We start from the raw sequence: 27606 nt of genomic DNA on the forward strand, positions 1-27606 counted from the left end.
CCCGCATTATTTCAAGACATCACCCAAAGCTGTTTTTTGTTATTGTTTTTGATTGAGAGACCCCTAGCGGCAGAAGTTACACACTGTGCGTTTCACGTCCATTAATCCATCACTTTTCTGCCGCTTATCCAGAGTCAGGTTGTTGTGGCAGCAGGTTAAGCCAAGAAGTCCAGATGTCACTCTCTCCAGCAATGTTTTCCAGCTCCTCCTGCGGGATCCTGAGGCTGGCGGAGAACCGTGGCCTTAGACTTGGAGGTGCTGAGTCTCATCCCGGCCGCTCCACACTCAGCTGCAAACCATCCCAGTATTTTGCCATAGTATATTGTCATGCCATGACAAGGGACAACCCTGGCTGCAAATGGGACCAAAGTCACAAGACCCCTCCAGTAAATTTAAAAGGGTTGAGAGTTGGTCCAACTGCTCCACACCCAAGCCATTGGCCCTCCTGTACCCATCTGCTGCTTCAGGAGACCTCTGGGCAGGCCATGCCCAAAAAGCCTCCTTCTTCAGCTTCACGACAACTACGACCAACTCTGGCTCCTTCCCCACCAGAGAGATGATGATGATGATGATGATGATGATTCTTCATCCCTAGAACCAGTCTATGATGCCAGGGTTGTTCCAGACATAAAGATTTATAATCAGTTGAACACTCAACCCAAACAAAATTGTAATCTCTGTCTTGACTTGATTGGACATAAACCTCTTAGAAGGTTAAACATCGGACACCTGTTGTCATGCTCTCACGTTAAGCCCCGGGGCTTAACCTCGCCTCATGCCCTTAGCAGCCGAGGATAATTCAATTCAAACCATCTCCAACAGTCAACTTATATATAGGCTCACATGAGAGAGCGAACTGTGATGGTGGAAAGATTACTTCACACCTCATTGTACCATATGTTGTTGTTGTTGTTGTTGTCTTACTCAGGTACAGTCAAGTGTCTATAAAGCTTCAGCCTTCTGCCTTTATATCTTTATATCACTGTTATCAAGATTCAAAAATGATAATGTGTGTTTGATATAGGAACTAACAATGCAGTAATAATATACTCTGTAGTTATAGTTATCAATCCTGATTTGATCAAAACCTTCAAACATCATCCCCATACACGAGTCACTCCGACCTTTGCATCCCTTGCTGTTGTTTTTCTGAGTTTAGGTTGTTATGAGTGTAACTCAGCATCAGTCTGACTTAGTGTTTGATAACATGCTTATTTGAGACTTATTTATAGAAGACCAGAGTGATTGTGAGTCCAGACAACACATTGCATTGTGTACATAAATAAAAGCTTAACCAGTTAGGCTACTTAACCATTTTGGGAATACCAGTGGGGTTAAGATCTCGCTGCAGGGACAATTTGTCTAAAGCTGAACCACAGAAAACTCCATCAACTCTAAGACATATATAGAGAGGAAAAACCGTCCACAAGTTTTTTCACAACTTGTTCGTTCTCTTGCAGAGACGATCCAGGGTTTTGATTTGACATGTACTTGTTTACACTGTTGTTTAGCAAATGTCCGATTGAGACATTATTTGTTGTTGAGCTGTACGATCTATGTTTAGATTTACAAGCTGTGTTCTGGGTTTGATGATTTTAATCCCTGGTTTGCTCCCAAACCAAATCATCATCATCAACTACGATAAGGTATGTAGATGTAGGAGGACTAATTTTAGCCCCAAAATCAGATTGAATTTGTTGAAGATGGTTTTCAGATGCAGTAAATCTTCCACACACACTTAAACATCCATACATATAAAAAACCAGGTGCCACTTAAAATCTGACAAAGAAATAAACTATAATGCAAAAAAAAGAAAAAAAATCTCAACTTCAACATTGCAAGGAAACAGTTTTACATGCTTTAAAAAAAAATCCTTCTTTTCTTTGTTGCATTCATTGTTTTAAAAATTTATTTTGCTCCTCTAACTACGTTCAACCTACAGTTAAAGCTAAATAAGTGAAATGTGCTGCTTCAGTAATGATATAGAAAAGAAAAATTGTCCACTAAAGTTTTTCCAGTTCAGCTGCATACATCTTATACTTGTTATTTGTTTATGCAATTCATATTTTCACTGTACAATGATGTATTATAACAGGTTTAAAACATTCAACTTGTAAGTCGTCCTCCGTTTTTGTGTTGTAAATAAACATTTTTCCAAGGAGCATGATCTTGCTCACCACCTCTGGGTTTACAGTACACTCTGCTGTTGCATTCTTTTAGTCGGACTTTGGTCCAGAATAGTGCAACTGGAAGGTAATACCAGAATATGTCACTTAATTCTTCTGTGTTGTCATTACAACATCTGTGGTCTTACATGTGCCCTATAAATAAACTGACTTGACTCAATACTGATAGTGATTAAACTTTCACTGACCCCTTGGTTGTATAAGGGAAGAAAAGAGACAGTGACAGAAAGACAGACGGTGAGAAAAAAGACCAAAAACACATAATCGGCCCCCATCAATCTCTACAGTAGATGCTATGTGTTATGACACGCTTCCTCTGAACATTTATCATAGAGCTAAAATAGCAGCTTCTTTACCCCCCCCCCCCCCCCCCCCCTGTGAGGTAGGAGTGGTCAGGAGGGTTTATTGGGTTTTTTTGCACTTGCTCAGTGGACTGATCCCAGTGAAGAGCACTGGGGAGTCATCCTCTTTAAGTGCCTTCACAATCAAGCAAAAGGTGAGGGATCAAGGATCATCATTTGCAGGAATTACTCTTTGGTAAGTCCAGATCCAGAGATCTTCTTAGACTGTAGGCATCTAATCTCACACTCGAGCTGTCACACTCGAGTGTTGAGATATTGAACAACCCAGAAGCTCCAGGTGAAGAAGAAACTATCTGACCTAAAAAGTTTTTGCATCCATGGAACCAGCTGTGTTTCTGTCAAATGCTTCTTCCTACCAGCACCCACAGGGGGAGCCCCCTCTGTCACGCACTGGCTTCATTATTCTCTCCATCATTATGGCTGTTTTCACTGGTCCAGCCATCATACTCAATGCTACAGTGATTATTGTGTCCCTCATGCACAAGCAGCTGAGGCAGCCTCTCAACTACGCTCTGGTGAACATGGCTGTGGCTGACCTGGGCACAGCCATGACCGGAGGGGTGCTGTCTGTCATCAACAACGCCCAGGGGTACTTCTCCCTGGGAAGAACGGGCTGCGTTATGGAGGGCTTTGCGGTGTCCTTGTTTGGTGAGTGAAAAGAGCAGAACAGCTTAGGTTGAGTAGTTCTTTTAAATACAGAGTTATGGTGAAACATCTGCACACTTCCTTGTGTAAATTAAGATGTGACTGATCATTTAATGTTCACAGAAAATGTGTTTTTAGTTTTTAGTAAAAAAGAAAAATAACCCTTTAATCATTGTGCTTGCATAATGTTCTCATATTACAATATTCATTCATTTCCGCAGGCATCACATCCCTGTGCACAGTTGCTCTGATCGCAGTGGAGAGGATGTTTGTTGTGTGTAAGCCCTTGGGGCAAATAACCTTCCAAAAGAAGCATGCGGTCGGAGGTATCGCTGTGTCCTGGCTGTGGTCCCTCACATGGAACTTACCTCCCCTGTTTGGCTGGGGCAGGTATGAGCTGGAGGGGGTCGGGACGTCCTGTGCACCAGACTGGCACAACCGAGACCCTCTAAATGTCTCCTACATCACGGCTTATTTTGCAGTATGTTTTGCATTTCCTTTTGCCATTATCCTGGCATCCTACACAAAACTAATGTGGACATTACACCAGGTGAGCATTTATACGCTTGGCTCTTTGGCACGCAGCTCAAATGATCTAATAATTTACAAAAAGACAAATATTATAGAAAAGTTTGAATAGTTGTGTAGCAGAACTTTGTCTCTTCTTCTCTCCTAGATTTTGACTTGTAACAGACTATTTTTTACATTGTTGTATTCTGTTTTCATTCTGTGCTACAGGTATCAAAGATGGCTTGTGTGGAAGGCGGTGCAGTAGCTAAGGGAGAGATGAAGGTGGCACTCATGGTGATTCTGATGGTCCTGACATTTCTGATCAGTTGGTTGCCTTATGCCTCCCTGGCCATGCTGGTGGTCTACAACCCTGATGTGGAAATTCACCCACTGGTGGGCACAGTGCCTGTCTACCTGGCCAAGAGCAGCACTGTGTACAATCCTATCATCTACATCTACCTCAACAAACAGGTACTGCAAAACCATCCGGGTTATTTTTATAATGGAGGCCATCCAGATATGATAAAGTATATGATAAATTGTAGGGGGAAAACTTATGAATGAGATATTTCCGCTCTTTCAGGGCATCAGCACCATCTAGTGTTATTTAAAGACAGTATAGTACCTTTTCTTAGAAAAGACATTCAGTACAGGTGCTTTACTGAATATCTTTCAGTACAGCACAGGAATTAATGTTAATGTCGCAGGGAACTCTTCTGAGATTTGATCTAAAATCATAACTACTTATATATACAGCTGTGTGCAAAGGTTTGGACACACCTGGGCAAATTACATGTTTTTTAAGTGCAACCCATGCAGCAAACACACATCAAAATTCTCCAAATGTTAATTCACTGTGACTTTTTATTTATTAATTAGAAAAAAATAGGAAAATAAATAAATATATAAACAGCATGTGCAAAAGTGTGGGCTCCCTTCTACTTGTAAAACACTCTGAACTTCATTAACTTGTTGGGACTCATGAGGCAAGTCAAGAACTGTTATTAGGAATTGTCAGCTGATGATAAATCTAAGTGCTTTGAAAATATCTACTGTCTGAAACAACATTAAGAAATGGCAATTAAGGTGAACTGTGGAAGTTGCAAAAAGCTGAGAGAAAACTTTCCCGTCTGAGTTCCGCAGGCATTTCCTTCCTCCTCATGACCTTATATAGACAGGTGTGTGCCTCTCCAAAGCACGGCCAATCAGCTGAATTGACCACAGGTGCGCTCAGTCAAGGTCTAGCAACATCTCAGAGATGATCAAGAGAAATGGGAGACACCTGAGCTACATTTCGAGTGCCATAGCAAAGAGTCTGAACACTTATGTCAATGTGATATTTCAGTTTGTATGCTCCAAATGTAAAGGGTCATTTCCCAATGCACTGTGCTTCAAGAAACAATAACCGTTGCACACAACTGTGATTTTTGTAAATTTCATAATCATAATAGGTAGATTTCACATGCACAAAACAAGTTTTCTAAAGCTCTCCCTAATATAAAATTGTTTCAGTGTATTTATTATATTATTATGTTTATTAACGCATGGAAAAGAAGAAGAAAATTACAGCTTGTTCGGGCTGAACTTATTATGTTCTGTTTCATTCTGTTTTCTATAGTTCCAAAAATACGCTGTGGCCTTCCTGCTGTGTGGGAAGGAGCCCAGGGAGGACGATGACACTTCAGAAACAGCAACGACTGTAGAGACTACTACAATCAACAAAGTATCTCCCGCCTGAAGTGTACACATACCTACAACCATCCATTAACATGTGTGAAATATGTATGATTCAGTTTATACATCCTTTTTGTCACCTGCTACACAGACATCGACGATCTACAATGACCACAGTGCTTGAATGTTTGTGTTTTTTCAATTGAGATGTTGTTTTAATATATGAAGATCTCATCTATAATGGTTTCAGTACAAGCTCGTGAAAAGTGTCCAGTGTCTATTTGCTTTCTAAAAAGTGCAGAATACAAATAAATGAGAACAGTTATTCAGCATAAGTTTATTCAATGATGATCAATAGAAAATAAAATATCAGTATTGATTCAAATAAAGTCAAGGCCAAAATAAAATGAAAAATACAAAAAAATGTATTGATACAAAACCTAGAGGGTTATAGTAAAGCATTTGCTACTAAGAGAAATTATGTTTACTGAATAAAAACATTAAGGAGCAAATATCAAGACTTTCAAGTAGAGAACATTACCATGGGTCTTTCCATACTTTTGTACATATTTTACATTATCTTCTATTTAAATACAGCTTTCAGAACATTAATAGTTGTTATAGTAATTATAATCATAACAATATGAAGAAAACTAATAGAAATGTTCAAATCAATATGTGTTTCTCTGTAAACTGGTACTTTACCATTTAATTTTTTTTTTCCCTACCCATGAACAGAGGAACAGTGCACCTTGAAAATATTTTTTAATACTCTTTCATTCCCAGCATTGTAAGGTGAGGTGTAAATGACAAATATAGATTCCACTAAACCATACACACAGTCACAAAAAGTACAAAATTGTCTCACCTTAATACACAAATCTGTTTAGAAAAAGGAGAAACGATAGCACTATACAGTTACTTGTGCAAAGACAAACAGCTATGTGCTAATATTTAAATACCATTGGTATAGACTGAACCAAATCATTATTTTTCTTTTTTTTCAGGAATCCCTGACATGAGGTAAAAGTAAGTTCTTTTCATCTTTAGTTTAACACAACTTTTAAAAGTGTTTACAAAATAATGCATATCTTCAGTTCATCAGTACTGTAATTGCTACGAATAGTACAATGTGCCTGTTATGTGCATTGGTCCTTTTATATGACGGTTCATCAACAAAAGGACTAGAACACACTTTTTTACTCACAAACAATTCAAAGAGCCCTTTCAATGTGCACACAAAATGGAAAACCTACATTTTCATGACAGTGTTCGGTTGAATTAGAGTACAGTACGCACTCGCCTACAAATCAAACACTCATGAACAACAGATCACATTTACCCTATATATCCTTGGTGCTAATTCAAACTCTCCATGGTAATGCCTGAAAAAGCCCATTTCAGTTTTTTTTTGTCCAGTATCCTTATCGTGACAGATCAATAAATGATAACTGATAAAAACAGAAAGATATTTTGTAGTTTGTGTTCAAACTGGTGGGCATCACTTGCTTCTTTTCATGCATCCAGAAGGGCGAGTTTACCCTTCTGGTCTCATTAATAAACATGATTAGAGAAAAAAAAATAAAAAAACACAAAGTCCAGGTTCAACTCTACTTAATCTCTGTGAGACTCCACTGTGGGACGCTGCGACGGACAGATAAGTTGAGACAATGATATGTTGTCACCGGTGCCTAACGAGGTATACTGTATGCAGGAACCAGGCAGGCTGAGAGAGAAAAGGGGCGGGGGGTTTAGTATTGCTTAGCCTCTCTCCAGCATCCTGACACCAGGACACATTCTGTCCTTCCACTTACAACGAATGTCTGCATCGTCTGTTTCTGACCTTTGGATGTGTGCATTTGTCTCCTGCCACCACAGGCTCCGAGCCCTCGCACACTACATGAAGACTAAGATGTGACTGCGAAGATTCAGTACAAAGGTTTAATGGAATCACACCATGATCAACAAAGAGTAGTGTATGTCATGGAAAATCCCAGCATGAGCTATGAGAAATATTAATTTATCCCTGTTATTACCATCTATCATTTTTCGTTCTTTCAGCAGCAAAAAGGCATTTCAGTAGGGGCTGACGGAACCTAGGTTTGACTCTGAAACCAACTAAAAAAGCAGCATTGTTAATGCACTATGCATTTTAAATTCTTGTGCATGCCCTGCACAAAATATGCAAACAAATGTGTTCATCACATCTGTATAAAATTTCGGCACTGGATCCTTGAGGCTTGCCTTCTAAAAATGCTCCTTTAAAGGGGGCTTAACCTTATGCAACTGGTGTTGGTTTGATGAAGTAACACATGTACTCCTATGCTGAGAAATCAAAGCCATTTGCATATCCTGTGCAGTAGTGTTATCACACAAGCAGAACCTCTTAAAAATGCTGTTTCATAGGCAAAATAAAGGGTGCATATTAGCAAAGAAATAAAAGGCAAACAAATATCAGAATATTGTACTTAATAAAATAATGCAAGTCTGCTTTTATAGCATAACAGGAGTCACAAGGGTCCATATTGCTGATCTTTTAAATGATACATAATTACAAAATATATAATATCTCTTTACAAAGTTTCTTTTGTTATATAATACAATTTACAGCATATCAACTATGAAATATTAATCAGGCTATTCTAAAATTTAAAATAACCTGCCTGCTAGTGCATTTATCACAAATGCTTTTGTCGCTTCAAAAGTACATATCTCAAGTTGAATGATGCTATAAGTAGGACAGTTAGTTCCTGCATAATCTGGTACAACTCTACTGGTGCTCTTCACTTTTTGACTCAGCTGTAGCAATCATTAAACGATCTGTTCTAACAACAAAGGGATCAAGTTATTCTAACGACTAAGGGAGGAGATATGCCTTCCTATGCTTGCATTGAAAACTTGCATGATATGCCGAACCTTAATAAAGTGACTGAGGTAATGACATCGTACATCTGATTGTCATCACCCTTAAAGACCCGCCCTTTAGAGTATCTCACACCTTTGCCAATTGGTCCATCTTTCACTGGCATCACTGTCCTCGTCTCTGATCGGCTGCAGGCTGAACCTGTGTGTCACCTCCAGGTCAAGGCCTTTGACAGGAGGGTCCAGTCAGTCCCTCTGTGCACAGCCGGGATGGTATGTGGCTCTGTGCTGTGACCTCCGTTTGCTGGCAGGTGGAGAACAATTAAATGAACGGGACTAATGTGTCTCTCTTCTGTATGCCTTTTCTCTTCAATGTAAAAGGCACTTCTTTTGGTCGGAGCCAACAGATGCATTTCTTTTTTATTTTCACTGGTTGTAGTCTGACACTGGTTCTAATTTGCAGATTTCTCCAGCCAGTGCTATAAAGTTGTGATGCAGATCATCTCATCTGCCAGGTCCTCCTCATAAGGAGCTCTGGGTTCTGTCTCTGGCTCCTCGTCGCTGTAGCTGGCTGCGGTGTCCTGCAGTTCATAGTCCCTTGGAGTCAGAAGGGGAAACACGTTGACCCCGTTGACGCCCGGGGCCATCCCTCCGTTCAGTAGGTGGCTGGCGGCACTCTCCATTTCGTCTATCGTCATCTCACATGCATCTGCTATCTCATGCTTTGTGGCAGCGACGAACTTGGGATCCTTGGCGTATCTCCCAAGCCCCTCTGATATCAAAACCTGCTCAACAGTATGTAAAGAAAAAATATGTTATGTAATATGTGAATTTCAGACTCTTGTTTTGCTTTTCTTGCTTGCAAAATTTTGTTTTGACAGCTGGATACATCAAATGATCTGGTCAGGGATACCTCTCCCTTCCCTTTGTCACCAAATAGCCTGAAACTCACCGCTTCCACCAGGCTGGTTGCGCTGCCTCTCTTCTGGTGGTACTGGTTATGGAACTCAGGTGGCACCTGCAGGTGGACAGGTGAGTACGTCCTCTGAGAGTACTCGGGGTCATCTGTGTACCAGGAGCTCTTGCGCACAGACACATGGCTGCTAGCAGTACTCCCCCTGTGCTGCTGGTCCACACGGATGAGAGGGGTGTAGTATGGTGACTGGTCTTTACTGGCCGGGGTGGCAGGGGGAGTCGCCCAGGAGCGAGTGGAGCGGGTCGGGGAGAGGCGGTGGGCTCTGCTGGAGTCCAGGCCTGCTACAGCCATTACCTGACAGGGAAGGAGAGACCCAGGAATACAAGCGTTATACAGAGCTGCATCAGAGGACGTTGGGAGTATTGTACTTGTATACTCTAGGAGCATGTAAGCAGTTCAGTTTCCTGCTGTTTCACAACAGTAGTTACCTTGATTCAACAGATGTCTGTGATATTTAGTTATTGAAGAAATGTGATCAGTTCATTTCAACTTAAAGTTTGAGACAGCTCTGGTGGAATCAGTCAAATAATAACGTAGGTCAGTCCAAACGAGACCAACCTGTGTTACCTGGTGCTGCATAAGGTGCAGTGGTAGAGCAGTACGCTGATGTGGAAGCTCGTCCTGGCTACTTTGTCTGCGAAGACACTCAAAGTTGAAGGATGGCCTCCTGTGACCTGAACAAGCAAGCAGTGGACCAGTGAGTAACGTGGTCCAGGAAACAGCTTTAACATTGCAAACGCTCAGGAATATGAAACTGGGTGACTGGATAAATCATACAATGAAAACAGCTGGTGTGTATTTAGCAAACAAAAACACAGCTTTACACTTTTCTCCCAAGGTTTCATATGTAACACAGTTGCTTTATAACTAACCTAGAGCCTATAGTTTTTCAATGATAGGATAATTGAATAAATAGCACAAGAATGATGTACAATAAGCAACGAAGGCGCAACACAAGAACAGGCAGGACAGTGTGTCTCATTTTGCATCAAAAATTTTTTGTTTTTTTCTTTCACATTATTTGAAATTGATACTTTATTTAACCATTGTTATATTAGACATGAACAGTGCAAGGTAATCATGTAACTCATTCTGCGGGTAGGTAAGGAAATACCTTGAGGTGTGGCAGGAAGCAGCCGTCTCTTTGGTGACCTGCGCGAGTCGCGGTAGAGAGGCTGCTCATCATCGTCATAGTAACTGTCAGGGTGATGGTAACCTTTGGGAGTCTCATACTCCGTGTCACTGTTCTGATACCTGTCAACATATCGAATAAAGGGCTTGTTGGGAGACATTGAATGACACGCACTATCCCAAAACTCTTCTGATTAAATTTAATGAACAAGGCAGATAAAAGAGAATTTACACAGGCAATCAGAAAGACTAATACCTGTCCCCTGACAGCATACTGTCATCTTCGTAAAACTCCTCCCCACTGTAATACTCCCCAGAGAAGCGGTCCTCATCAAACTCCTCCTCTCTGCGGATCGTGGGGTGGCGTCCATCCCCTCCATGGGACCTGAGGAAAAGTCAGGGCACAGGGGTAAGAGCGTGCACGCTGTGGCTATTCGGAGAGGGGGATGGGGTCACTGGAATAGGGCCATGCACTGCCATGCAGACGCAAGCCTCCGGGGGGATGCGATGCAACTGACCACCCTTATTAAACCAAGATAACAAGCAGAAGTTTTAGGCTGAAGAGCATCACGCTGTCATCTAAACATCACACCTTGACGGCCTTTATCGGGTTAGTCAAAACACAGATCTCTCTCTGGTTAAGACTCTTGAAGTGAACCGGGTGTAGGACTGTGCATTAGGAGCATAAAACAGAACTAGCGGTGACTAGTTGAACGATTTTTCAAAACATTCTCATACACTTCTTTCTTTTCGAGCTTCTGGGTCCTTCTTCAAAGCAAGCACGTCACTTTGACACATGCATATAGCAGGGCTGCTCTCAGCAATATGCTGGCCACTCACATTTATGCTATCTCTCCTTTTACTTTAAAGCATTGACACAAGGCAATAACCAGACAAATGAGTGGCCAGCATATAGCTCATAACACTGACTTAGCAAGGATGCAACCATTCATCGATCCAAAACCAAGTCAAAATAAAAAAAATAAACATAAAAAAACAAAGTCCTTCTTTTGCAGTTGTGACATACTGCTGGAGCCAAACCTAGAAAAACAACATACCTAACATACGTCTCATAGTAGCGCCTTCTGTCCAAGAAAGCAGAGGGATGGTCAAGAGAAAGCATTTTGGTTAGGAAGAAGAAAGGGAGAAGGAAAGAACACAGAGAAAATGGAGGAGAGAGCGTGACATATATATCATACAGTATATGAAACATATACAGCATTCTCATATATATGTATGAGGAGGAGAGAGCGTGACGTCGACTCCAGTGATGGTTGACAATTCCATTTTCTACTCTTAAGATAAGAAACAAACTAAAAATCATTTCTCTTTAGTAAAGTGGCAGCAATGAAATTGTCTCCCATACTTATGTGGGTAGTAAAGAAAAACAAGCCCAATACTGGAGCGACAGACTAAACAGAGCATGGGAAATCAGGAGATAAGTGTACTATTGGTCACTCATGAAGTTAACTGTCAGTATTAGAGTGATCCATTATGGAATGAAGGGTTTACAATAAAGGTTTGTGAAACGGGAAGGTTTGATAAGAGGCTGGGAAGAAACACTTATGCAACTGATAATGTCCTCACGACTCGTGGTTGCAGCAAACACTCAGCGCATAAAAACTAATCCCATTGTTTTCGTTTTTAATTTCCTCAGCTCTCGGTTATGTGCTGACATACAACCTGAGATAGCTGCATGAAAAGTCTGAGAAAGCCTCTCAGGCGAACAGTGGAGCAAGAGGAACTTTACAACTTGTGCAATTGTTTTTTGTTTACCAATTTATTTTTGAGCCTTGCACTTGAGGGGGGAATCCATAATCCACATCTAAATGGTTTGAAACACATACACTTGCTGTCAAAACATTATCAATGTGATAGTCTACGTATAAACGTATTAAGTATGAACTATTTTCTAATTTGCTTAGTTTTGTACCCACAATCTCTCAGTTTGTTGTGTGTATTTCTGTTCACAAAAAGTGCACAAAAGCCTGACTTATTAGGAAAACACTTGCCACTAGGGATAGACATTAATTCAATGTAATCATTAGAATTTTTCCAAATATTTCTCCAAAAAAATGGACCAAAATCTGTCACAGCATGAAATCTTAAATCTTTCGAGATTTTGGGAAATACACTAAGAAGATGGTACCACTCTCATGTCTGCAGCAGACAGTTAGCTTAGCTTAGCACAAAGACTGGAAATAGGAGAAACAGCTAACCTGTCTCAGTACCTCAAAAACAACCAGATATGCTGCTGGCTTTGGAGGTGCTTCAGTCAGACTTTGTTATCTTTGTACATATCCAGGCTGTTTGCCCCTGCTTCCAGTCTTAATGCTAAGCTAATCTCCTGGTTGAATATTGAGTGGACAGATGTAAGAGTGCTATCAATCTTCTTCTGATATCTCCGCCTGTTCTACAATTGATTTCTCTGTGCTTGAAAGAAGAGTTTTTCTCTCAACGTTGCAAAAATCAGAGTTGAAAATATCTCGCCGGGATGTGATTTTACATGTTTAGTTCACATTTCAACAGAAAACACCACCAAACAAAATGGGCACAACCACTTCAACAGCAGATCAAAGGCTGATGATCGGTGTGTGGATACCTTTGACCCTGGGGTGTCCGCGGCTTGTCGTAGTCGTAGTAGGAGCTGCGTAGACCTGGGTAGCCATTGGGAGGTGCGTGCTCATAGTAGCGATGGTGTCCTCCGTTGGGCAGACTGGACACGTTGGCATTGTTGAGGTTGATGTTGGTGGATTTGGGAGACTTGCCATAGGAGTTGTGGTGGCGGTGGTGATGGTGGTGGTGGTGATGATGGTGGTTGGGGTGGGACATTGCGTTGGCTCGAGACAGGCGTCCCACCGGCTGCTCCATGTGGGCGTAGTGAGGAGGGGGCTGCACCTGCAGAGGTCGCTGTGTGGCGTTGGTCTGGTGGCCGTTGGATCGCCGATGACCGCCGTTCATGAGATGGTTACCGAAGAGTCCGCCATTACGCTGTGGAGGAACGCTCATAGTAAAACCACCAGGGCCTCTACTTCTTACAGTACAGCAGAACAAATGTGCTATTGATGTTAAGTCTGCGAGCTGACAAAAATAAGTTCAGAAGCTGGTTTTATGGCATATGACATATGTGAGCAAAATGAATGCACTCTTTGTAGTTTGTTGGAATTGAAATGGAGGAAAAACTTAGGAAGCCAAAAAAAAACCACATGAAACATAAGCCACTTATTGTAACAATATAGATTAGAGACAGTGCATCTACTTCAGATTTAGCTGAATACTGTTTCTCTGAGTACATTCCCTTTTATAGAGAGAAAAGCATCAATTGATAACTTCATTACAAGCACAATATGTGAATTTTGCCACAAACATTCCTCCTGTCAGGTAAAATTAAAATAGTTTACCCTATAAATTTCCTCGTCTTCCTCTGGAATAAAGTCTACTAGTTCGTCATCTTGCAGATCACATGATATCGCTCGGCGAATTTCGGGCCCAATATCATGCAGCGTGCGAAGGCCAGCCTGTAACCATGACAATGAGAGGGCTAAGCACTACAGCTGGGACCTTCATCTTACAACTCACAGTATGAAAACTGGCATCATACAGTCACAACCATCACACATACTGGGCATACACACACCTGTGCTGGAGTATGCAACACCTGACATTTACAGTACCGACAGACTGTGTGAGATGAGAACACACAAGACAGACAAATGTGCTCTCTTGAATGCAACCTGCTGTGAATATTATTTATCTGAAATGTCTTGTGTAGCATCCAGCTGTCCTTACTCTCAAATATGCCTCAGTGAGTGCAGTAAAAAAAAAAAAAACGTTTCTTCCTTCTCTCCTTTGCGGGTTTACAAAACTAAATTAATAGAATGTTCACAAAGATTTTATTATAAATAACCTAAAAGCTGGTCATGTTTACTGTCTGACAATGATATATGGTGACACATTGAGGCCATATATCATACATTATAAGGTAACAGAAATGGCAACAAGCTTTGCATGTGAATTTCATGAGTCGCTGAGTGAGTTGTGATGCACAGAAAACACATGAAATGATGGCTGGAGATGATGACACACGCTTAACATCAACATATATGATAGAAGACACAGAGACACAAATAACAAGGTCACACACCGGGAACATATAAATCACAGTTACAGATTCATACTGTACATCAAGATTATGAACGTCCTGCTGGATCATAAACCATAACATTAGCACACGTGATGCTATTTGAATGGAGTGTACAAAGACACGTATTATACAGACTTGACTTAACAACGTTACGGTGCTCGTAAATCCATGTTTTCACACAGTGTTCAACAATCTCTCTCCCCTCTCTCTTAAGTAACACACCGACACACTCTCAGAGACACACGCGAACTCCGTTAGACTCACCTGTAAAGCAATGGCTGTGTTGTTCTGGGAGGGGTGAGCACCCACCAGGCCTTCCTCTTTACGTTTCTTGAATTTCCTAAAGTAGTCCTGTATCAGGAAGGTGGCATAGAACTTCCCCACGGTTACCTCATCATCTGAGTGAACAGACCACACAAATGCCTCCTGTGTCAGCAGGTCACTACACACAGTAAAGTGGGAGAGAGGAGAAACTCTTCTCCTCCCTCGTCCATACTCCTTCAAATTCTGGGTTCATCACCTCAGGACTGCAGACAAGTGAGGCAGAGGCAACCCCAATCAACCAAATCACTTAATCCAGATTATATACATCCATCTTGATGGTGTATATACTGTACCTCAATTTGCACGACCTGAGATCCTTCACTGTATTCCAGAAAGAGCAGAAAATCAAATGTATGCTGTAATGTCTTCAATTTGTGTGTGTGTGTGTGTGTGTGTGTGTGTGTGTGTGTGTGTGTATATTTCTACTTAGAATCCAATTGAAATCTTCTAAATTACATCTTTGCTTTTAAAATTTAAAGTAATATGACCCGGTGGGTAATGAAACTGCTTTCAATTTTTTGTCTATTCTTCCTCAGTGTTGTGCTCCTGATAAAAAAGGACAAAGCGAGCAGAATTAAGATCTAACTACAGTACAAATTAAAAACTTAATCTGCGCAATGACATACATGCTGCAAGATAAAGTGACTCAACCTTTTTGTAATATTTATCTTGAACAAATACTACTGAATTACCTTTATGATCAAATGTTTTTTAGATGCTTTTTGTTGCGAGGCAAGGAGCTGGTCTTTACGTCCAAGAATGACATTTACTTTACTGCCTTAGCACATGCAAGCAAGCAAATCTATGCATCATACATGTCAGTATGTTTGCGTAAATTTACCTGTTTGTATCATGTATGCCTTTTTCTTATGTTATGTGTGCTAGTCAGTTAATGCTATACTTGAAACTGCATATGAGCATGTTTGTGCATGTACATTTTGTCCCATGATAAGTATTTTTTTAAGAGTGTGTGCAAGAGTGCGTGAGAATCATTCTGAAGCAGGGGTCTGAATCACTTTGAACAAGCACGCTGGGGACAGAAATCAGAGAGAGAGGCAACACTAGTTCCATGCCACCACCCTAAAACAGAACTGCTTCAGAATATTCTGAAGTGTTTCAGAGTTTTGGACACAGAGATATAAAAAAGTGTGAGGAGAATAAGCTGTGGAAGCTCAAGCAATGAGAAAAGGACAGAGATTAAGACAACAGACAGCGTCAGTGAAGGAGAGAAGACAGATAAAGAAGGAAAGAGAAAGAGAGAGAGAGAGAGAGAGAGAGAGAGAGAGAGAGAGATTAGTGAGAAAGACAGAACATGCACTTGCACAGTGGTCTACAAAGGCCATGCAAGCCCAAAGCCCAGCAGACAGTCAGTAGCCTCCGTCAACATCCAGGGCAGGAGGGAGGAGTGTGGATCAAACACACATGGATAAGAAACACACTGCTGAGGGGGCAACCAGGAAAACGTGAGCAGAGCAGAAACAGCACGATACAGCTTCACTTGTGTGAGAGTATGTGTGTGGGTGAGTGGCTTTTTATTTAAGGATATAGTTATGAAGGAGCTTCCTGTAATTTTATGCAAACAACATGTGGGAAACATATAGTGTGTGTGTGTGTGTGACTCTGTGCAGACATCTTTAGCTTGGTTTGTGTATCAAACTATAACAGAAGGACGAGGAGGTGTATATGAGATTTCATTGACAGACACAGGTCGATTCCACTAACCACCAGCAGGAGGCACCACTTGATCCAGCAGCTTCATGCTGGTTCTTTTCCAGATTTTCTTGATGACAGCTCGCAGCTCTTCATTGGCCTGCTCTAGATTACCTGCACCACAGGGAAACAAATGTCCCTGAGAAACCAGCACTCCAGTTCACAGCCATTTTAAATCCACACATCTCCATAATTACAAGTAACAGAGAACAACAGGCTCAGTAAAGGCATCAGCTTAGTATTTTATGCAATTTTTAGGTAGAAATACAGTGTGATGTAATTTATGTTCAGTTCATACCTTCTGTTTTGATCTTCAGGGCCGTTCGCACCAGTGCAAACAGAGTGGCATTAAACATGACTGTGCCGTCACTGTTCAGAGGCATGTTCATGGCTACCAGCCTCTGAGAGAAGAGAGCGAATAGAGGCATTTAATATGATAACACAGGCCAGATAAATCATCAGTTTGTCTGTGTGACCTTAGTTAATGAAATACTAGAAAACAAGAGGAGAAGAGACCTTGCAAGCCACTCTGTGAGGGCACAGTTTGCCAAAGCCGAGAGGCGGCTGAATACGACGCAGAAGGGTTACAACATCCAGATGCTTAATTCTGCCTCTGCGTGAGAGAAAATAACACAGGTGAGATGTTAACTGACACATAACTGTGCAGGATCATGAATGTGAAATATTCCCAGATACTGCAGGTAATAAAGCACATACTTGGCCTCTGGGTCGTACTCTGACCAAATTCTCTTGAATTCATCAAGGTGGTGAGGACCAAGAATGGACCAATCACGTGTCAGATAGTCAAAGTTATCCATGATGACGGCCACAAACAAATTAATAATCTGGAGAGGGACAAGAAAATGCCTGATATACATTGTATGTATGTATAAGTATGTATCGTATCAGTGTGTTTCAAATTTTTTGCAAGCCATCCAGCTCAAAATAATCTAAAACAATAGAATAAAAGTGCAAATATTGCCTTTCTGTACTTAATCATTTCAACTAAATCACAATAATTAAGTATAAGTATATTAATGTGGCATTAATATAATAATAATAATAATTTTGTCCGAATGCAAAAACATTCTGCCGTGTACCCCAACAAACAAACATGGTGAAGAAGTCAGGTTTAGTTAGACAGTACTCAGTCTGACATGAATTCTACATCTTAAAAATGCTTTGAGAAAAGCACAGAATGCAATACTAAGCAGAGTAAATAAGAAAAAACTATTATAACGAATTGAATTATTGTGTACCAAGAAGGCGCAGAGCATGTAGAAGGTGATGAAGTAAACTATTGCAAATCCACTGCCACACGTCATCTCCTCCCCGGGGTTGTAGTCCGACTCTGGGTCACACAGTTTCCCGGGCATACAGGCCAACATGATCTCCTGCCACGCCTCTCCAGTGGCACACCTTGGGAATAATCAGGCACGACAGACACCAATTAATCACTCAACAATAGAGAGCCATTAAACTAAACACTAACATCAGTACGTGACCTCTGAGCCGGCATCCTTACACACCTGAACAGAAGCAGCACGGCCTGAGGGAAGGTCTGGAAGTTGTTGTTTCTGTTGATGTGTGTGCCGTCCACCATTGCAATCTTTCCAAACACCTGGAGTTAAAAAATATCGTCCACATGAGTACAACTGCAAAATTGTAAACTTGGATAACACAGTAGAAAAATATTTTCTGTCACATTTAGTTACCAACCTGCATGCCAATGACAGCGTAGATGAAGAACAGCATGGCTATCAGAAGAGCAACATATGGCAGAGCCTTCAGGGAAAAGAGAGGATAGAAAGTAGATAAAGGTTAATAGAAGTGGCTTTAATATTTCCTTCAGTCACTGACATATTGTATTTCACTTCACCTGGAAGGATTTGATGAAAGTCCAAAGCAGGGTGCGAATGCCCTCCCCTCTGCTCAGGAGCTTGACCAGCCGCATGACTCGAAACAGACGGAAGAAGGTGATGGAGATGCGAGCGCTGTCCTCTGTGTTCTGTGGAGACAGTCCGGAGTCAGAGGAGAGCAGACCAATAATGGATGCAGCGATCACAGAGAATCTGGCTGTGCTTTATGAGATGATCAGTTCTGAACTGAGACCGCAGCACCAGATACATATGGGCTGACAGAGCAGCACTGCATCTTTATGTCATCAAAAGAGAAAAGTGAACATAGTCTTGAATTGAATAGGTTTTCTGGTGGCAGCATATAACACATGTTCGTGGTCCAGCACATATTGTATAAAGCTGTAACTTTGCACGTTGGGTCCAAATCTAATAGAAACTGAGATTAATATGAATTAAACTGAGTCTGTCAAGCAGTGCAGCTCCAGCTGATATGTTTCTGTTAGTCCGCATCCAAAGCACTGTCAGGAGCCCTGTCACTGTACAGACCTACAGGGGAGGAAGCAAGGAGGCAAGCATGCTGGAGAAAACCTTGCCATACTTGACAGGACACAATCTGCACAAGCATGGCACCCTCAGTCCAGAGTCACTGCATGCGGAGTCACAGTGGGACCAACCCAAACGGGTCGGCCAGGAGGTTCACAGGTCAGAGCTGGGTGACCTGATCCCAGGGGTCATCCATGGGTCACTACCCCACACAAGAATGGTGGCAGAGACCATGTAGCAGTGTCAACAGTACAAACGTGAGGAGCGGCCCAAAACCGTTCCCACCTAACAGGACACACAGCGTCACGTTTGAGTGACACACTCTCCTTAAAAATAACTCCAAACATTTAGGAAAATCAAAATCAATTTTTTTGAGAATATATGCAAATGAATAAAACAAAAAAAAGAGAGAAAAAAACCCAGAAAAATATAGAGAATGGAAAACTTTATCATGAGAATGTAAACAAAACAGAAATAAGCAATAAATCATAGGATGCGTAGAAGACAACAGAAAAATACCAAACAAAGAAATGCAAATCTAAACATGGCATGGCCCTGACAGGGTAAGGGGGGAAGGGGGCAAGGGGGGAGCGGAGCATCTTACCCCCAATTCATCCACCTGAGGAGTCTCCGTTGGCTTTAAAATCAAAGACCTGTATTAATGACTTGTACAGAGCCCGCAGGTCTCACACACATTGGGCCAAACACGTAAACATTACATTTGAAAAGTCTTTATCACACAACGCCGGCACACGTCAGTCAAGACGTAGACAGAACGAACTCACTACTCTTCTCATTGACGGGACAAAACTGTCTTGTTGTTTAACTATGACAAAGACAGACATTTATTGACACCCTATTGTACATGTATCACTGTCTATTTACACTTAATATAATGACAGACATAAAACATTATCTTAACACTTTAAAAGACCGCCACACAACAGGATTACGGCTAAACACTCCTATGTAGGACTGAACAAGTGCATGTCAGACTGACGAACAACATGGAATTACTTAAATACACGTAGTAGCAACACGTAAGACTGGCAGACAACTTTATCACTCCCCCGGTGTAATGGTCGTTACTGATGGGATTCAATGGATTTTATGGTTGGGATGTCTTTGGACGGGCCTCAGACAATGTTAATGAGAAGTTAGCTGACTGATATAACAAATGTTGTGAATTCATGTCATGATTAAAGCACCGTCTGCTATTCTTACAGAGCCTCGACTCTTGCTGTAACTCATTATACAGGCTTCGGATTCAGGCAAATACACATCAACAAATGACTTGACTGGAGGAAAATCATACATTGTGTGCATAATGCATCATTAATGGCGTCCATCAAAGGAGTGGAGCACATGTAAGACGCTCACTCTCCTCTGGGTTATAATTCAACCAGTTAAACCAACTATTTTGAAATCAACAGTTTTAAGTGACAGAAACAAAAATGCTTGCTATAAAAAAAATAAAAAAAAGAGATATAAACATAATCAAATAATTTCATTTCTCAGTTTCATCAGTCGCTCACACATATCCACACCCATATAGGTTTTATTTGCAGTTCAAGTCATTAAAAGGAAATTATATCAGCAGTCTTCAGCGAGCATTTGTACACAGAGAAAGTCCAGAGGTGCAAAATAGAAACATCAATCATAGTGGTGACGGTTAGACTGTAAAATGATAAATGTGATTTTTACGGCAAAAGGAAGAGCTTTTGAACTCAACACTGAAAAGAGTAATATCAGAAGGCTCAGCACCGAAAACAAAGAGATACTCCAGACAGATATGGCTTCACTCAAATCCCTCATCATGATACTTCACAAACTGTCAGTATGAGGTGCAGAATGAGCAGAAATTATAAAATGTAGAATTAGCTTGAGGAGGTTCTTTAGGTAATCCTGGCCACAGCGTTGATGGAGCATGCGTTCAGCATTGCCACGTTGCTGGGGAAGCACTGCACGCACACGCAAGACATTTGGAGGATGAGGAGCCACGGATGAATTCATAGCAATGCAGCAACTCATGCATGTCAGTAGTGCCCTGCAACGAAACTGCCATAGCAGGGCGCTCTCACAGTCTGGTGCAGAAAGAGGTGAATGAACGACAGAAAGAGAGGAGAGAAAGACGAGAGAGGGAGGAGAAAACCACAGATAGAGACCAATACTGAGACAGGAAAGAAAACCAGGGAGACTGAGTCATACTGAACTGGGAAGAGAGAGGACAGGCAGAGAGGCGTAAAGAAGGAGAGAGTAGAGTCACTGTAGTGTTCATGCACCTGACTGGAGTCTACACACCTGCGCTACACAGAGCTCCATTCTGAGCTTTAAGAGCTCACTACAGGAAGACAGAACAAAACACAGAGACAATCACTCACAGAGACACAAACACAAGATCATCAAAGAACCTCAAACTCCAAACCACCACTAGTGTTATGTGCTTTCAGGTCTTTAGGATCTGCTGATGATATTCTTGGTCACAGACTCTTACCTGATAACTGTATGGTGAAAGGATGCTTAAGACTTTTCCTGAACTTTAGGACTGTAGCTGACGCTTAATCGAAGTTTTAATTCTGTAGCAAAAAAGGCTTTGATTTATATCCAGGACACTACATGAACTGATCTGTTTTCCTCAGTTTTGATGCACAACATCAGCTGCATGTAAAGCCACAGTGGCCTACACAACTTTAAGGAAAGTTAGTGATAAAAAAAACTCAGCTTTTATTTAGATTTCACAGAGAGATTGAGCTCCGCATATTCTATATTAAAATAGTCCTTAATGTTGTGTAGGACGGACATTTCCAAGCTCTGAGCTCCAGGGCCATTCTGTCTGGAGGGAAGGGTCAAGGGGTAGGGCAAGAGAGAGAGGTCAAACTTCACAAGGCTCTATGGAAACAACTGACCGGAGGGGAATGGAGTGGGTGGCCAAGCGCCATCTGTGAGAGGCGGACATGGAAAGGACGTTAGGGGATAAGATGAATGGTGGATGCTTCCCAGCATGCATTTGGAGATGTCACAGTGGCCAGGTGAGAAACTAAACAACCACACAACTCATGACTGGGATGGATAACAGCAAGCAAGCAGCAAAAATCACAAAATTAAAAAGCAATGTAGATCGGATATTATATATGATTAAATGGAACAACATAATATCTGATCTAGTTTGCTGTAGGACACAAACAACCACATGCAATGCAGTTCACAAACAGATGTAAATGGTATGTAAACGAAAGGTGCCTCACAAGAACCACTATGAAAGCCCTTGTGAAATCAGCATCATGTCCCCAACATTCACAAAACATATACCTATACACACACACACACACACACACACTTATAGCACCTTAAAGTACATACTATACATACGTTAAACACACATGCATAACAATGAATAACCTAAACACACCACCACTCTTTTCAACAAAGTTAGTGCTTGTTTATACACTCATGCAGGCACACAATTTGGAACTGAGAAAAACACTGAAAACATGAAATATCACTCCAGCAAAAAAGCACTGCAGCTCAGACACGGGAGCACTCAGGAGGGGGAAGGAGGGGCCGGCCGAGCTGTGAGTCTTTGGTACACTGCACCTATAACAAGCACCATCATCACTAACTATTCCCTAGAAACTTGAAATTTGGTCTCTCAGCACTCCTGGTGTTTGTTTGTATCTGACACTTTGCCATTTTTGTTCCAGTTAATCTCAAAGCACAACACAACAAAGCACATATTTCATTTTGAGGTGTTTTTGTGCAAAGCCAAGCTATAAAGAGAGGAGCATTTTTGTAGTTAGTAAAAGTAGAGAAGTAGTCATCCACTATTTTATCGAGCCTTGACATGAATTTTGAAAGCAACTTTAATCAACACTGAAATAAGTTTTGAATTATCATGAAATCTATATTTTACTATATTGCTAAATGAGAAATATCTACTTTTGCCCAATAATGCCCATAAAACATTAGATGACTAATTTAGTTTTTAATCCATCGCACTGTAAAGGGGTCCCGAAGATAAAGTTGTTATAAACAACAGGTTACACACAAAACAACATTTTCGTTCATTGCCATACTTGCCTCTACAAGTTTCTATGGAAACAAAATGAACAAAAGTAAGAATTAGAAAACCAGGTCACAAATCATCCTGCTCTGAACCAAATGCACTCCTCAGAAGTGTGAGACACGCATTTTCACTGCCATGTCCAAGGGGTTAACAATCAGCATGTTCGTCAGACATTTTGTCATGATTCCTGTAACAAACAGTTCTGCAAAACACACTGACAATAAAACATTTAGCTGAAGCAAAGTCCCACCAAGACAGACTTTCAGATTTGTTTGGTGAAGATATAGCACCAAATAACAACGAGACATAAATGAAAGTCAAACTGAAGCTCTACAGAAAAGGCCAGTGACACTTTAACAACTATGAATGCCTATCCACAAATAACAATGCTTACTTTTAGCATGCTCTGTATAGCAGCACATAGTATTTTAAAGTGTAGGCTACAATTGAACACACTAGAGAAGTGGTTCCCAAGAAGGGTTCATGGGTCACCAGATGATTAAAGAAAAAAGATTTTGGTTACACAAAATTATTGTTATCTGTTTCTGAGTTTTTCTTTTTAATTTCCCATTTGTGTTTATAAACTACAACATGCTTTCACACGTTTTTGCTATTGCTACATAGCCAGTGTTTGTATTAACAGCTGTTTACTCAGTGGAAAGCTTGTTTTTTTGCTTCTATTTCTATCACTTCTTTTCTTCTTCTGAAGTTAGCATGATAACAAGCTATCTCTGGCCCGGTTGGTCCAATCACTGCAGCTTCCAATCCGCCCTGATGAAGTACCGCTGCTCGGAGTGTGTATTAAAACCTCTCGTCTTGTAAACAAACTGATGGCTGAAGCTCTTGCCAAGACTGGTAGGTAAACAGCTGTTAATGTTGACTTTAGCTATGTAGCAATAGCAAAACTTACAAATAGCTCCTTTAAGGGCTCCTTTGAATAAAAAATAAAATGAGCGAGAAAAATAGTCATTCCTCCTCGATCTGCTCACAACTCACAGACACTGCTTCATTTTAAGGGTCCTCAATCCAAAGAGATAGGGAACCACTGTACTAAAGCACAAAAATGTTAACAAATAATACTGTTGATTGCCACGTGGCTTTTGTGTAAGGCTTCAGTTCAACTTGGAAGGCAGAAAAAAGTTATACTTACATTCACTTCAGTGATAGCAATATCGACGACGCTACCAACAACAATTAAGGCATCAAATGTGTTCCAAGCATCAGCGAAATAGTGCTGTTGATGCACAACACAACACGCAAGGGTAAAGATGGAAATGAAAGAGAGAGACCATGAAGAGAAAGAGCGGGAAACGTGTGATCACGGAAGAGAAGAAAATAAGAGGAAGAGGATGAATGCGGCCGAGGTTTTAATGGAATGGCAGGGTCGGGGGAGGACAAAAAGAGAGACAAAAGGAGATAAAGTGTTAAGAGAAATCAGACATCAATCAGAAATAGGAGACCTGCCATTGAAACCTAGGCCAAAGAAGAGAGAGGTCAGTGAGCAGCAAGGCTAGTTGTAGCTGAGCTTACTTACATCGATCTCACTGAGAACAATGTCTACTATGCTCCCAATCACAACCAGGGCGTCGAACACGTTCCAGGCATCCCCAAAATAGCCCTGAGTGTGGTGGAGCGAGTGGTGGGCGAGTTGGATGTAAGATCAGGAAAAACAAAAAGTCCTTACTCTCACACTGAAATTGAAATCCACTTATGCTGGCCATTTAAAACACATGAACCCCCATGCTGGCTACTTCAGCTGGAGGTCTTATGATTATAGAGCAGTGATTTCTAACAGATTGTTGTTGAGTACTCAAGGCACACCAAATTGTTGGTAATACTAATATTACATGCAAAATCACTGCTGCCAAGAACCTGACAAACAGTATCAAGTCCACACTGCACCCCACACTCTGTCTCTTACTAGCATCCTGTCCTTCTTCGCAACAAAGAGCTGTTGTTCAGTGGCACAGTCGAGGTGAGAACGGAAAAAAAAAACAGTCACTGAATCTTGAGTTTTCACATCTTCACACATGCTGCTATATTAAAGGAATGTTTTGACTTTTGGGGGAATACGCCCTTTTATGATCTTGTTAAGAGTTATATGAGAAGATCAATACCTCTCATATCTGTTAGTTAAATATGAAGATAACAAAGAGCTGGTTAGCTTATCTTGGCATAAAGACTGAGGGGAATGAGGGGAAACAGCTAACCTGGCTAGGTAACAAAATCCACCTTTGGCACTAACATACTGTGACTTTTGCTCTTTAAGCTACGCTAAGCTAACCGGCTGCATGCTGTGAAAATTCCAAATGTAACGGAAAGACATGTGAGTGATATTGATCCTCTCACCTAACTCTGCATGAAAGCGAATAAGAATATTTCTCTAAATGTCAAACTATTCCATCAATAAATAAAACTACTGTATGTAACAAAAAGAATATGTGCTGTTTTTCAGTCTCTGTTTGAGTTAGTGTGCATTTGTGATCTGGTGGGAGTAGCTGAGTGTGAAGACATCTGCTCGACTACTCACCCTGGGTTTGAAAGCGATGAGTTTGAGAACCATTTCCACAGTGAAGACAGCAGTGAAGACCATATTGAGAATGTCCATTACATAGTTAAATGTCGTTGATTGGCCATAGTGCTGCAGGAAGGAGATAAAGAGGAGTGGTTAACAGAAAATAATAAAAATCAGGAAGATGGAAAAGTAAATATGTTTGAACAAGCATTAAAAACGCTAATGTATACTTTCTATTTACATATATTTTTATGCAATTATAACATTCTTCACAATCATTCTGCAAGTATATTTTCAGCCATCTAATTATATGCTTGTGTTGCTGCCTGCCAACGTGTCATTTTTGATGCGGCCACTGGGGGGCACCAAGTTATACATTTTTCAATTCTACATACAGTAGTAGCACAAAATGCTAATGTGATTATGGCAGGTAGAAAGGTGGGTGTTAAGTCCCTGATAACAAAATTTCTATGAGAGACTAATGCATCAAAAACAACGACCAATTTACCAGTACATATTCAGAACTTTAAAAACATTATAGAGGTAGTAATAATTGACCATACAGTATCACCTATAATGTCCACCCAGTATTATGAAATGTAAACTAAAAAACTTTTTCTCAACTTTTGCTTTAAAGCTACATAAATATTAATAAACTAAGCAAACAAATGTGTCAATCAAATTATTATATATTACTGCTATTGCTGATCTGTCGTCGTTGTCAAGCGATATCCCGTTCTTTTGAACAGAGACTGAGTTGACAGAACTGGTTGGTTTCAGGGATGTAAGTTGACTTCTTACCTGTACAGCGAGGCAGAGTGTGTTGAGCATGATGAGCACAAACATGATGTACTCAAACCCAGTGGAGTTCACCACATACCAGAACTTGTACTGGTACGGGTTCTTAGGTATGTACCTCCTCAGCGGACGCGCCTTAAGAGCGTACTCCACACACTGACGCTGCAGATATATAGAAAATTGGTTTCAATGTTGAGTTAAGAACAAACTTGATACTCTCAAAATTGAATCTAACATCAAAATTGTCAAATGGGCCGTTTGTAAACTGAATTAACTTCTTTTTGCTACGAAATTCATTCCACAGCCTTTTATACAAATTACTATAAAGTCATGAGATCCATTGTGGCTTTTTAGGAATAAGTTAAAATTTTCCAACTATAAAACAAATCTCAGAACTCCACATATTATATCAGTATATGTTAAGCTCTCCTTAAGTTCTCTTTAGTTTTTGACCTAACACACACACACACACACACACACACACACACACACACACACACACAACCTGCTGACGACTCTGACCTGGTTCTTGTCCAGTTCACAGTTTTTGTACTCTTTCTCTCCTTGTTCCTGAAATGTGACGATCACAAAACCTACAAAGATGTTCATCATAAAAAAAGCAATGATGATGATGTAGATGATGAAGAAGATGGAAATCTCCACACGGTAGTTGTAAATGGGGCCGAGGTTCTCCCTGTTGGAGTCGATGGCCTTGTATAGTAACCTGAGAAGATATGAAGACAAGGAGGGAGCATGTGACGCAGCCGCACGGCAACAATTTCGTTAAACGTTGTTCATTTCTCTCAATGCACTTAAAGTACGAAATGAGTCTAGAAATAAAACTTTTGATATATATCATTTGTAAGCTTTAACATGCGGAGGAAAAAGATTTGATTCTTACGAAGGCCAGCCTTCAAATGTGGACACAGTGAACAGAGCCATCATAGCCATGAGGACGTTGTCAAAATTGAATTCACTGTTGTGCCACAGTCGTCTGTGGATGGTTGGCTGGTTCACATCTCCATCCTTATACAGGATGTAGGTGCCCCTATGAGAAAATGACAGGTTGCACGGAGGTTAAGACCCAGGCTCGGAACGTAAGTGTAAGATATTTTCTGTGCAGGAACCAGACAAATTAAACTAACTTGCACTCTTCTGGGCTGGACTTGGCTTCATCGGTGCAGCGATAGAATTTTCCCTGTGGAGGAAAACGAAACATTTTCCCCTCGAATGCTGAATATTTAAAAAAATATTGACTCAATATCTCTTGTGTCATGTGCTGAATAGAGATTTAATTCAACCT

General features: G+C 40.9%; 2 protein-coding genes across 3 annotated transcripts in view; one reads left to right on the top strand and one right to left on the bottom strand.

Moving 5' to 3' along the window:
• Positions 1-2737: 2737 nt before the first annotated feature.
• Positions 2738-5606, top strand: LOC111660721 (parapinopsin-like). The gene is made up of 4 exons (XM_023414099.2): positions 2738-3197; positions 3416-3744; positions 3933-4175; positions 5323-5606. The coding sequence occupies exons 1-4, from the start codon at positions 2867-2869 to the stop codon at positions 5440-5442; spliced, it is 1023 nt and encodes a 340-aa protein (XP_023269867.1). The 5' UTR covers positions 2738-2866; the 3' UTR covers positions 5443-5606.
• Positions 5607-6126: 520 nt separating this feature from the next.
• Positions 6127-27606, bottom strand: part of cacna1da (calcium channel, voltage-dependent, L type, alpha 1D subunit, a) — a 60018-nt gene continuing 38538 nt past the window's right edge. Inside the window, exons 25-48 of one of the 2 annotated variants that reach the window (XM_087176025.1) lie at positions 27449-27501; positions 27205-27351; positions 26826-27027; positions 26307-26465; positions 25521-25631; positions 24141-24224; positions 19532-19564; positions 18405-18533; positions 18245-18310; positions 18055-18146; positions 17785-17944; positions 17243-17370; positions 17042-17138; positions 16824-16926; positions 16538-16639; positions 14756-14889; positions 13749-13865; positions 12950-13338; positions 11406-11432; positions 10604-10732; positions 10331-10470; positions 9784-9890; positions 9193-9510; positions 6127-9025 (exon numbers count right to left, since the gene is read on the bottom strand). In XM_087176025.1, the coding sequence (XP_087032151.1) occupies positions 8720-9025; positions 9193-9510; positions 9784-9890; positions 10331-10470; positions 10604-10732; positions 11406-11432; positions 12950-13338; positions 13749-13865; positions 14756-14889; positions 16538-16639; positions 16824-16926; positions 17042-17138; positions 17243-17370; positions 17785-17944; positions 18055-18146; positions 18245-18310; positions 18405-18533; positions 19532-19564; positions 24141-24224; positions 25521-25631; positions 26307-26465; positions 26826-27027; positions 27205-27351; positions 27449-27501 (3333 nt within the window). In that variant the 3' untranslated portion in view covers positions 6127-8719. The remainder of the gene's footprint in view (positions 9026-9192; positions 9511-9783; positions 9891-10330; positions 10471-10603; positions 10733-11405; positions 11433-12949; positions 13339-13748; positions 13866-14755; positions 14890-16537; positions 16640-16823; positions 16927-17041; positions 17139-17242; positions 17371-17784; positions 17945-18054; positions 18147-18244; positions 18311-18404; positions 18534-19531; positions 19565-24140; positions 24225-25520; positions 25632-26306; positions 26466-26825; positions 27028-27204; positions 27352-27448; positions 27502-27606) is intronic. The other variant, XM_087176026.1, reaches the window with a different exon arrangement.

Source organism: Seriola lalandi, unplaced genomic scaffold (genome assembly GCF_002814215.2).
Source record: "Seriola lalandi dorsalis isolate HSWRI2012SDOR001 ecotype SW California unplaced genomic scaffold, Sedor1 jcf7180002054522, whole genome shotgun sequence".
Lineage (NCBI taxonomy): Eukaryota > Metazoa > Chordata > Actinopteri > Carangiformes > Carangidae > Seriola > Seriola lalandi.

Bases quoted from the DNA above. Each gene is read 5' to 3' on its own strand.
- LOC111660721 (XM_023414099.2), top strand. From the start codon at position 2,867: ATGGAACCAGCTGTGTTTCTGTCAAATGCTTCTTCCTACCAGCACCCA. The intron at 3,745-3,932 runs GTGAGCATTTAT...TCTGTGCTACAG, and splicing joins TAATGTGGACATTACACCAG to GTATCAAAGATGGCTTGTGT. The intron at 4,176-5,322 runs GTACTGCAAAAC...TGTTTTCTATAG, and splicing joins ACATCTACCTCAACAAACAG to TTCCAAAAATACGCTGTGGC.